The 12,196-nt window shown below is 34.2% G+C and overlaps 1 protein-coding gene across 3 annotated transcripts; it reads right to left on the bottom strand.

The window, feature by feature from the left end:
- On the bottom strand, positions 1 to 6,055 carry LOC123707577 (cysteine-rich receptor-like protein kinase 17). Of its 3 annotated transcripts, none has more exons than XM_045657738.1 (6): positions 5,945 to 6,055; positions 5,469 to 5,637; positions 4,742 to 4,960; positions 2,329 to 3,787; positions 1,028 to 2,230; positions 1 to 713 (listed from the first exon to the last, which is right to left on the bottom strand). In XM_045657738.1, exons 4-6 carry the CDS (start codon positions 3,396 to 3,398, stop codon positions 542 to 544), a joined length of 2,445 nt encoding a protein of 814 aa, XP_045513694.1. In that variant the 5' UTR covers positions 3,399 to 3,787; positions 4,742 to 4,960; positions 5,469 to 5,637; positions 5,945 to 6,055; the 3' UTR covers positions 1 to 541. The 3 variants fall into 3 exon arrangements, with proteins under 3 accessions (XP_045513694.1, XP_045513692.1, XP_045513693.1); XM_045657736.1 differs by having other exon boundaries at positions 2,329 to 3,792; XM_045657737.1 differs by having other exon boundaries at positions 2,329 to 3,792; positions 5,941 to 6,055.
- Between the last annotated feature and the right edge of the window lie 6,141 nt (positions 6,056 to 12,196).

Consider the following 12,196-nt stretch of genomic DNA (forward strand, 5'->3'; position numbering starts at 1 on the left):
TAGAAAGAGATGTATAGGACGACAAAAGAAAAGATGGACTGATGGGCAGGATCGAACTAGACTAGACTCAACTGGATGAATGTTGCTCAAGACAAAGAGAAATGAAATACATAGAGGAGGCTTTTACCCTAAAAGGGGCCATACAAAAACTAGACCACTGACCTATTTTTTTAACTAATACTAATATTAAATAATGTAAACTAACCACTTGTTACATGCATTAATTAATAAAGCTTTAATAATAAAAAAAATTATAATTGTATAGGCTGTAATTCATGTTAAGTCGTACTGTCTTTTGTTAACTTATGTTGATGTGAGGAGAAGAAAACTGAAAAACTTTGTCAGTGTTTGTTTGTCTTTGGGGATGTTAAAAAGTTAGGTTTTACGTAATTATTTAACTAACTTCAGGGATGGTAAACTTGTCACTAACACTGATATTTTGAAGGTAAGTTTAGAATGTCCAAATTCATATTTTTAAATCACTAGACTAGTATTATTTACCAAATAAATCAAGCAACACGCAGGGCTCAATAAATTGCGATTATGTCAAAAACTTGAAGTCTGCTTCTTGTATAGGTGGAATCAGAGGTGGTTCAGGTGACAGTAGAGTTATAGAAATAATTTTTGGATTGTTGGTCAGGTACTCTCGGAGTTGTGTCGCAGTTATTCGCTTGTATGGGTCCATGTGCCAGCATCTTTGTAGTAATGTACGCCTGGAAAAACATAATATACAGATATCGTATTTCTCTAAAGAGTTTTGATTTATTTTGTCTGTTTTATGATACACAATTCATCAGCCTGAGTCATTTTTTAAGTAAAATAAAAAAAATTATTAAAAAAATAGATATTTTCCACGAAAACTGTGATACTTTTTCACATTTTCTGTCAAACTATTAGTACTAAAACTAAATATCTGTTTTTTAACTTTAATTACTTTTTCCGTATGCTTTATTATTTTTATTAGATTGATACATTCAGTGTACCCATTGAACATGTTCATCATAATGGTGCTAGATATTTAACTTACATTTGCATCGAGGCATCTGGTGGTAGGGGCGGACGTCCTCCATCAACGACATAGCTCAATACACGCCACGTTGGCCAATCCCCATATGGCCTAGCCCCTATTGTAGCTATCTCTAGCAATAGCACTCCTGTGGCCCAAATATCTGATGCTAGTGAAAATACACCTTTCTTTAGGCTCTCTGGAGCCATCCATAGTACTGGAAACAATCCTTTACGACACGTCATGTAGGTCGACTCTTCTTCGTCGAGCTCACGCGCCATACCAAAATCTGCTAGCTTCAGAGAGCGTTTTTTATCTATAAGGCAGTTAGCAGCTCGAATGTCTCTATGCACCAAACGGCGTTCTGTTAAATATTCCAAAGCACAGGCTGCATCACGGGCCCATTGCGTTAGGCATTCATCCGACATGTCATAACCCGCCTCTTTATCGTACACCAGCTTCATTGCTAAATGGCGCCGTTCTATTAAATAGCGCTGCAGGTCTAAATAAATGGCATGCTCCATCAAAACCAAGGGAGGACCGTCGACTAGACAAACTCCCATTAGCCTAATGACATTGTTGTGTTCTAAACGAGCAAGAACACAAGCTTCCCTAAGTATCTCGTTCTCTTCTGCCATCGATAGGACGCCTTCATGAAGTTCTTTTGCGGCAACAACTAAGGTCCCACAACCAGGACGTGTTAGTTCAGCAAAGCGCACGCGACCATAGCAACCAGAACCTATTTCGTGTAAGAGTCTGATAGAACCCCGGTCGACCAGGAATCCAATCAGCGCTGACGCTTTTTCTTGACGACTTTCAAGTAGTCTAGCCACTAAAGCCGCGTTTTCAACTGAAAGTCGTTTTTGTCTTCTTCTTTGTGCTACATAAATTGCTATACATATAACTAAAACACTTATGATAATTATTAAAATGAAGACATCGTGACATCTTGGTGTAAAACCGCTATCACTGCGTAATATACATTTATCACTATCTGATATTCTCGCGGTGCCAAGCATTGAATAACACGAGTCAGTGTCATTTATGGCGGACCAAATTGTAGCGACTGTAGTGTTTACCAATTTCCAAATAGCAACTGATTCCCGTTCATTTCCTCTCCATCTACCAACAAACACTAACGGCTCTTGGACAGAAAAGTTATTCATTTTAAGGGTTTGTGCAATTCCGGTTACATTTACTGCGCCAATTTCTCCGTAATAGTCTCTGTAAAGGAATATAAAATTTAAATAGATTGGCATATTTTTATTATTACTTGACACATACCAAACCTGTATGAATACAATTTAATTACTAATGCTTACTTTGCAGTGCCGAAGCCGTGTAAATCATAGCGCCTTCTTATATCTTGTCTACGATACGCTGCAAATCCATGACCAAGTTGTAACAAGGCGTCAGCCAAATATGAAATTTCAGGTACGATTGTGATATTTTCTTGCATCAGTTCAGGAATTTCATATAAATTGAGTCTTAATTCGGTGGAACCACCGAAAACCTTTCCACCTCTCCAAGAGAATTCGATCGTAAAATGCACTAAGCCTTCGATGTTGCTTCTCTTTTCCATGACGCACCAATCGCGTACAATCCAAACATAATTTGTCAAGGGTGAGAATATCTTTACTACTTCCGAAAGTATTACATCAGCTAATACACAGTCGGTATTTACTATAATTATTCTAGCGTCACGTGATTTCATCTCCCTGAGCTCCCAAGATATAGTTTCTTCTTTTACAATGACTTGGACATCATTAAGATTTCTCTCACTAACAATTTCTTCAGCAAAAGCTTTAGAGTATTCGGTGTTGTCGGAAATTATGGCCACGCGAGACCATTCACACTGAGACAAGAAGTGTCTATACGCTCGTGCTAAGTCTGTCAATCTGCCTGATGCTGCGTATGTTGCCTCCCCTAAAAGAGAATCGTCAGCTGGACCAGCCACCATTAAAGGAATTTGTGTATACCGTGCTGCATTAGAACCTCCCGCTAACCCTGGGTGCCAACCAAACACGATATAACCTGCCAAATCCTTTTGTTTACTTGACACGGCAATTTGGAGATCGTGTATGTTAGAACAATTTAAAGGCATCTCATTTATTCTATAGTCCAATTCTTTTATATCCCTCCAAAGAAAATTTATGTTAACGACTTGACACACCTTCCTATACAATTCTATAAATGAACCATTCTTACACGTTATTACGTTTATAATGTATTCGGGAGGTAATGTCTTTTCTTTTGTTTTAAACCATTGTTCGAATTCCATTTTATTATTTAATGCCCAGAGACATGCCGCTTCCTCTATGTTGTGGGCGTACATCGACTCTTTTAAAAGCACGTCCTTGATGTGTTCGAGTTTTGGAGAGAATTCTTTCATTGCCTTATAAATTGGAGGTGCATAGTCTTTCACATTTCGTCCATCTCCAATTAGGATAGCTTTTGGTGCATTAACAATTAAACCAGATAGACACTTAGTATCTGCTCTAGGACATGGAGGAAATTCTAACTGTACAACATCGGGATCATTAATCCATATATTCTCATCTATGAAGAGATATGTTTTATTAGAATTGTATAGGTTGAACACTTCTCGTCTGAAGCTTGTATCAGTATCAAAGCTGATTATTGCAACATTTAGTTTAGCAAAACTAGATCGTTTCTCAAATTCTTGTAGGATTTTGCTATCATAACTGTTTTCGTTTCTCGCCAGCACTACGATACAGGGTGACTGATTGCACTGTTTTAAAAACTTCCCTTGCGATTCTTCTACACTGGAAGATAACGTTAAATTAATAAATCTATAGAACTTGGAATTTAATAAATAGTAAATTGTCCTTCTGTTTTGGTTGGCAAAACTAGTAGCCTATAGATAGCCCTAGCGATAGCCCTTAGTCTTAGCTTCAGACATTGGTATTTGTTTCGTGATCATTTGTTTTTTCTAATAGGCAAGAATGTGATCCGCCTGCCTTTGACACATGCAGTCGACTCGCCTTCAAAGCATACTGGTCACCATACAAGTGAGTGACGACGTACATAGACAAAAAAGTCCATATGTTTTTAACCTATGCACTCAGGAATGCACGTTCAAACCACTCTAGTACCCTGCTATTTTTATTATTATTATTATGATGTATATAAACACACTGGCAGCTTAATGAGCCGATGCGCGCGTATTTGGTGATTTGGAGGAACTACCCAAACTTTTTTTTAAAGAGTTCAAAGAGCGTGCAATAACTACACTTTCCGGAAGCCTATTCCAGTCGGCCACTACTCGGTTTGGAAGAAAGTTCTTCAGGGAATTTGTGTTATATTGAGTGGTATTCAGTTTTAAAGAACTACCCCTCAAATGTGTATTTTCACTTAAAATAAAGAGATACTCAATTCCAGTGAGGAATTTATGTGTTTCAATGAGATTTCCTCCTAATCGCCCACTTCCTAAATCAGTAAGGTCCGAGTGCTTTCAGACGCTGATAATACGATGTGTTCCTGAGTGACCTGATTTAGTGGCTTTTCCTTGAACCCTTTCAAGCATATATCCTTTATGAAATAAGTATCCCAAATCCTGTAGACTTACTCTAATAGTGCTCTAATGTATGATTTATATATCTTTAGAAGTGTTCTTAGATAGCTAAGTTTTACAAGGAAAGAGTGATACTCAGATCGCCTTACATTTCCTCTCTCAGTTCTTTAGATCGTCATAATAAGTTAATGTATACGTACTTAAAAAATTTCGTGGTTAAAAAGCCACATGTAAATGCGTTGATGTTTTTGAGAAAGGTCCAAGATTCTATTGTACAGTCACTTGTGGTTGAAGTTCGGGCCATGAAGTGTAAGTTAATGGGTACGGCAGATGTTGATAAAGACGTTATACGATCAATATTAATACCAATACCGCAATTCTTATGATTCAGTATTGCCGCGGGGGCTAGCACAAGTGATCTGAAATGTTATAAATGGAATAAATGATTAAGGAAATGATTATCTACAGACGCTAATTAAAGATTTATCGCCTGGTAGATAGTACCGGTGACCGCAGAGCTGGTGCTTTCATCGCTGAACGAATAAGTATCGCAATACAACGAGGAAATGCTGCCAGTGTTAAAGGTACACTGCAACAGGGACCAAACTTTTTAATGTTTGTTTCAATTTTCTTTTTATTTGATTTTAATATTACTTTGTAGGTTAAGAAAATTGTAAATAAAGTATACTTGATTCGTATGTAATAAAAATTATTAAAATATACAATGTTATTTTAATTGTTTTTTTACGATTAATGCTTAAAAACGCACGATTAAAAACTAACGAGATACTCTCTTTTTTAATTTTTAATGTTCCTTCGGATAACCATTTCTAATATATATAATATATAGGATAATATTAGATATATGTATAATATTTAGTAAGCTACAGAAAACAGAAATTTTTCCAATTTCCAAACTGAACTTACCGAGTCATAAGCTCGCAAACATTACGGTGTACTGGATCCAAACGTGCTGCGTATAAAAGTCTGTTTCGCAATACAGCTAGTAATAAGGCAGCTGAAGCGCGCCCAGCCCCGCCACCTCCAGATACAATCACTTCATACTCCCTCTTGTCTATGCGCACATGTCTTTGGTCTAAGAAAGGAATATGTCTTCATAATAATTACAAAGATCTTACAAGGATCCATTGCCTTAAGAAGGTCGGAAAAGGCTTAACCTTCCTGAATGTAGATAACACATTTTATACCGATGGTAGAGATATTTTTAAACACTTCACAGATAAAGATATTTAATTTAGTCTAATGGATTAACCTTAGTCGTAAGCGTCATTTGCACTACTTTAATACAAAAGCATAGTGTCTATTTCCAATTACCATGTTTTTAATGTAATTTATATTAATTTCTTATCGTAAAACTTAAATAAATAGTAAGACATACCTACCATTGTTTGGCGAATTGTGATATACTTCATATAATCGCTGACAGTGTTGTGAATTAACTTGAAAATTCACTATTAACATTACATAATAAAATAAATATTTCTTTGACATGTTTACCGTCAACTGTTAATGTTGAAATAACACTATTGTTGCATGCTCTTATCATTTATAAATTTCCTTAAAGTTATTATTGGATCAATCCAGAGTCATGTAATAATAATTAACATTAACTCTTTTGTGGCCATTTTTTTAGGGTAATAATAATAATTTGTTTTCAAGAACATAATATGGTGTTTCAATCTAATGTTCCCACATTCTGTCACACATAAGTTTTTGTTACGATTGCGTGCAAATTGTCTTAAAGGAATTTTACGTAGAAGTTACATACATTATGAGTCATATCATAATAGTCAATTCTATTATTTTATCATTACATAATAAAATATATTAGGTACATTATTGATGTTAAAATTTAAGTCAACATTTACGATAACGTTAGGATTACGCTTGCAATGAGAGGATGATAATGAAATGATACCGGCCGGCCATTACCCGCTCTTCCTCGCAAGTGCGATCCTGGATTCGCCGCAAACATCCATAGAACCCCGACAAACACCGCTGGTCGCAAAACGCGGACTGCGGACAGTCTAAAATAAAACTTGCAACAGTAAACCAGCTAGTGACAAAGCGGTCCTTAAGCTTCAACATAATGAATCTCAAAATAACGCTAAGAACAATTGCAGGCCACTGTCTCATTAATAAACATCTGTTTGTCCTAGATGCGACAGACAGCCCCTGGTGCAGAGGCTGTTTCGTGATGTAGCTGTGGCCCAACGAGCAGAAATCATCAGATCAGTGAGGTTGCTCCGTGAAGCCTCCGAAGTGCCCAGGAAACTTCTGAGCTAGTGGAAGGAGCTAGTCCGGCTTAATTAGCCAAAACTGAGTCATGTTTGTATTAATCAATTCTGCTTTGACACGGACTTTTTATAAACGCTACCTAGAAGAAACACTAATGTAGAGACAAAGGTACTTAAGACAAAAAAAATATTTATTTATTTCCTATTTCGACAGTAATTTAATACTAATACAATTAAACCTTTTTATAACTAACTAGTGGACCCGACAGATGTTGTCCTGTCTTAAGTATGAATATTAATTTCGAATATTAAAAAAAAATGTGTTTATTCATTTTAAGTATGATAATGAGTAAGATTTAGTAACCCTTTTAAGTAAAAAATACCTGTGTCAGGGTTTCCAGCTCTTTCATAACAAACTTAATTATACATTCCTTAAAATATATTTATATATAATTTAATTACATCTTTTATTTTATTTATTTTCGTTTTTGATTTGTCAACTGTTATCTGTTGATAACGCTTGAGTGCATAAGTGAGTGTGTGAGTGAGTGAGTCAGTGATTGAATGAATAAAGTGTGTAACTACATACTAGGTCTCAGAAGAAGCTCTAACACTGCGTAGGGTGTGTTCATAAGACAGTCCTTTAGTCGTATTTTTAAATTGTCGACGGTGAGCGGTTAGATGTTAAGCAGCCTATTTAAGTCTAGTCTGGCGAAGGCAGTCCTTACGGTCTGACCGACGAATTGCTATAACTAAAAAATATTTCAGAAACAAAGTGTTTATTATTCTAATGCTTTATGATAAACAACTATATAAATAGTTTTGTTGGTCCTAGATGGGAAAAGGCGGCATATAACTGGCCATATGAAAAACATAGATTTTCAAGATGCCACAAACAATTAGCGACTGTAAATATTTTGTATGTATTTTATCAATATTTCATTTTCCTTACATCCTCTTTGACAATGTTTGCAACACGCATTCTGTCAATGTTACGTCAAACGCCATAAGGTTATATGAATACATTTTGAATCGTAAAGGCGCTATGCTCTGAAAAAAAATGTTTTTTTCTTTCTTTTATAAGAACCTTCTCCTAACAATAACAAACACAACAAAACAAAAAATTAGCAAAATCGGTCCAGCCGTTCACGCGTGATGCCGTGATTCATTTTAATATATAGATTATTAATAATGCAATTTTTGTGAATTCAGCTAGTGCAACTAAATACATCCGTCTGACATGCGTAAATCGCGCTTCTCTGAGTAAATTTGCACACGCAGCCCCGGTATAAGAGTACATAAGTAAAAAAAGGTTTAAATAAAAAAAAAATGTATATTCAAATTATTTATTTGTGATGTTTTACATAACCCAAAACACTTATTTCGATAATCATACAAAACAGTTACCATAAATATTAAAACTATATTTTGTACAACTTAAAACTACTTAACAACTATGACTAGATTTTGGAATGTATTACGTAGGTACAACAGTGATGCTCTTTCAGACGCAGTCAGAGTCGTTCAATTATCTTTAATGGAAAGTTAAACAACGGTAATTTAGGAAAAAGCTCGCTCAGGTTAGCTTTATTAGAGGACACTGAATAAGGTTATAATGTTATATTTAGGAAGAATAAGTGTAACTGATTAGTGACCGCAACATAACCAAATACTTCGTAAGACTCCCGATTTTCAGCTCAACAGTAATTTAAAATTGCCATGAAACAAGTCCCGATTGAAGCTCCGGCCTTGGCAGTACAAAATCGTTATGTACACTTAAAACCTTGTACTGGAGAACTCGCTGACCAAAGATGGCAACACACTCGATACGTGCAATTAGGTAATATTTTTTAATAAATTGGCGTATGAATTGAAGTTTTATCTATAGGGTATATTTCTCGACTAAACCAAACAAATGGAGGACATTGAGTATCTAAGGCTGAAATTCATTCTAAATGCGAATCAACTTTCCTATTCGTCATTCGATTTTGTAGATTGGCTTATACGTAAACGCATCTTTTGGACGAGGTTTCTTCGAGATACAACATTTAGCTCGTAATAAAATTGGTTGAAATATAGCTGCAGGCATTGTTAAGCGTGGATCGCCTCTACATCCCTGTATATAAAAGTTATACTAACGAGACTTTGCAGGAACTAGAAGTCAAAACTCAAAATGTAACGGGAGACAAAAAAATATTACGCAAGTGGACATCTTTTATTACTCAGTTTCCTAGTACTAATGAAGTCATCTAAAATTAATCTACTAGTCATTATCTATTACAATACCGAGACAAACAATCCGCGACAATAGAGGACACTGGGAGTCATTTCTGCAAAAACCCGTCATCTTTTAGTCGATATCAACTCCGGGGCAATAAATACAGATAACACAACTTTCTCTACAGCTGTGATACTTTTTGACATTCAACAACTTTTGTCTTCAGTCACCGTGACCACGCACGCTATAAAGCACGCGAAAGGTCGGTAGAAATTTAACATTATGTAAAATAATTATAAGTTTATAATAAATACATATCTTTAATCCGTTGAAAAAAGTGTTTTCTTTAAATGTGTAAAAGCTATGTTAACAAAAGACAATACTATATACCGTCTTAAAAACTCGTCTTGTCGCTCAAGACAACATATAAGTCAACATACGTTTGTCCGATATTTGAAGTAACTTTGTAGAGATACTTGGACCACTTCCAGATTATTTATAAACTAGTACTACTAATTCCTCTTTTCCATAATAACATTTGTAAGTGTTTATATATAACCATTATTGTACTAAAAACTTAAATAATAAAATAAATATATTTCCTAAATCATGTCCCGAAATTGTATTCCCGTAAAGTGTTAAATTGTGATAGATATGTAGGTAGGATAGACAAGCTATTATATATATTAATAGTAAAATTCTAGAAGTAAAATAATTTTTTGAAACACATTTTTGAAGTCTGTAGTTTAAAAAATATTTATATATGACTATAGATAATCTATAGGAAATGTATTAAGTATTTTCTATACAATTATTGAACTAAATTATCTGGCATAACATAACCAAAACGGTGGAATTATTATTTGTGCAATAATTACAGGAAAAATCGACGGAAATTTATTTTTGTTTTTTCCTGATCTACATATAAAATACTTTAGGATAGTACAAAACCAAAAAGTACACACGACATATAACCTATTCTTAAGCATAATGGACCAACTTCAAATCTTGATTAAAACCCCTTAAGTTTTTGTTAAAAATACATTTAAGTATTATAAAATAGCTGTTATTTTGGAGCTTTTTGATATTTAAGCTATAGTCAAGCTTAAATATCAAATAGCTTTGTTTGTTGATTGACTTTGAGGTTTACCTAATATAAATTGTATAGAAATGTCCGTTTAATTAGAATTCTTGAATAAAGTAAACAGGACCTTTGCATATCAGACCTATAACATAGTTATACTATAACATCGGATGAGAGATTTAAATTAATGAAATTAATAATGTTGTTTTTAATTTTGGACCATAAAAACATCAAAGCTCTTTTAGATTTTTGAAAATTAATGTTTGTGGGAAGTGTCGATCTGGGAGCTGCTGCGGTGGTCGAGCTTTTAGTAACATTGGTCTTTTGTTTATTGTAAATTGAGCTCATAGTTAATTTACATTACAATCGCATTAAATTATTATTTCGTTTCTTTCTGCCAAATTGTACCTCCGCTGTGACGAAAAGAGTATGTACTGGAGGAATTGGTTTATTTTTTAATGGTACGAGAGTTTGTCTTGATTTTTTATAAACACTTAATAATTATCTATATATGTATTTATGTTGTAAAAAAATAAATGCTTGGCTACGTTTATTGCGTCTAATAATATAAAAAATAATCTATGAACTACGTAAAAACAATTGAATATAGTGACGCAAATTGTACAACTACTATAATATTTTTATTTATAAATACAAAATTTGTGTATTACTGAAGTAGCTGCCGCGTTTCTAATTAAACTTCATTACTGTAAACTAGAATTTAGAACGTAACGTAAATATTAACTTCGCACAGATGGAGCGAAACTGCAATTTCTTCAAATCTGTCAACTTGACAGCGACAAATGACAGATGCCATTTGATAGTTGACAAGCACTTCACATGTGTAATGTAATTCGCGTTTATATTTATTAAGGGTTTCATTAGACTAATAATAAATAAGTTTTTCGTTGTTTGAAATGAGATTCATAGTTTACTTCTTAAACAGTTGTTCCATATAAATTAACCCCATTTTTTTAAAAACTTCAAAACATTTGAAGTGGTTTTTAAATTCGGCTTTTCCATACTTTTAATTCATTTTCCAACAAAACATAGTATTTTTTGCAAGATAACAAAATTGTATATTTGTGGGGGGGTAACTATATTATTATATATTACCGCGTTATACTCGTACTGTATTGTATGTAAACTAGATACGACACCGGCTTGAGGTTGATTTATGGGAAACCTATGCCCCGGTCTAAAGAATACTAGCTGTGTCAAGTATCTTTACTTAATGGGCGTGGGGAGGTCTCGACTGCCTCATCGCATGTCGGGAAGTGGATTAGGCTCTGCTGTTACCGCATCCCGCCTAAGGCGATTGTTGGTGGCGCTTTTAGTAGATATTCACAATCCCGAGTCCGTCCCCAGTAAATCAGTCGCGCCGCGGCATAGTAAATAAATAAATAAAAATTGAGCGTAATCTATATACAATCTACGTATCATATTTTATTTTAAATTATGCGTAAGTGCAAGTATTTTGCATAGGAACACTTAAGGTAAGAAGGCACTTTGTTCTACATTAAACGTCACTTTTAAAACAGATTAAAAATATTTTATAGTTAAGTTGAGCTTTTACGTTTTATCTTAGTAACAGCCGGTCAATAAATTTACTTAAATATAGGGCAAAAAAATCAATAATGTCCTTTTTGCAATTAAAAATGGTTTTACCTTAAATATTTTATATTTAAATCTAGATAACTTGGATTGTATTACTCTAGTGTGTCAAATTTTCAGTGTCACTAGTCAATGACATTGCATTTGAATCTTACTTAGGTTAATAAGTTTAGTTAAAGTGCTGTGACAATAGCAGTTTTAATACGAATATTATATATCGGTTTTGTATTAAAAAATATTTGTGATACGTGGGTAACACTGAAAATGTTTAGAACTGGCCAGTTAGACACATTGCTAATGAAAACTTTTTTCGAATTTCAATTTTAGAACTCTTTGGTAACCTAATGTAGTATATGGCATTCATTTATCATTTGTTTCTGTGAATTGGCGGCAAATCTAAAAATCTTGTTATGCGTGAAAATGAAACGAACGCGAGAAAATTTTCGGTCAATGATTTATTATGACTTTCGTTGTGGGCTTA

The sequence above is a fragment of the Pieris brassicae genome, chromosome 3 (assembly GCF_905147105.1).
Source record: "Pieris brassicae chromosome 3, ilPieBrab1.1, whole genome shotgun sequence".
Classification (NCBI taxonomy): Eukaryota; Metazoa; Arthropoda; class Insecta; order Lepidoptera; family Pieridae; genus Pieris; species Pieris brassicae.

Bases quoted from the DNA above. Each gene is read 5' to 3' on its own strand.
- LOC123707577 (XM_045657736.1), bottom strand. From the start codon at position 6,053: ATGTCAAAGAAATATTTATTTTATTATGTAATGTTAATAGTGAATTTT. The intron at 5,638-5,944 runs GTAGGTATGTCT...TTCCTTTCTTAG, and splicing joins TCACAATTCGCCAAACAATG to ACCAAAGACATGTGCGCATA. The intron at 2,231-2,328 runs GTAAGCATTAGT...ATTCCTTTACAG, and splicing joins CACGGCTTCGGCACTGCAAA to AGACTATTACGGAGAAATTG.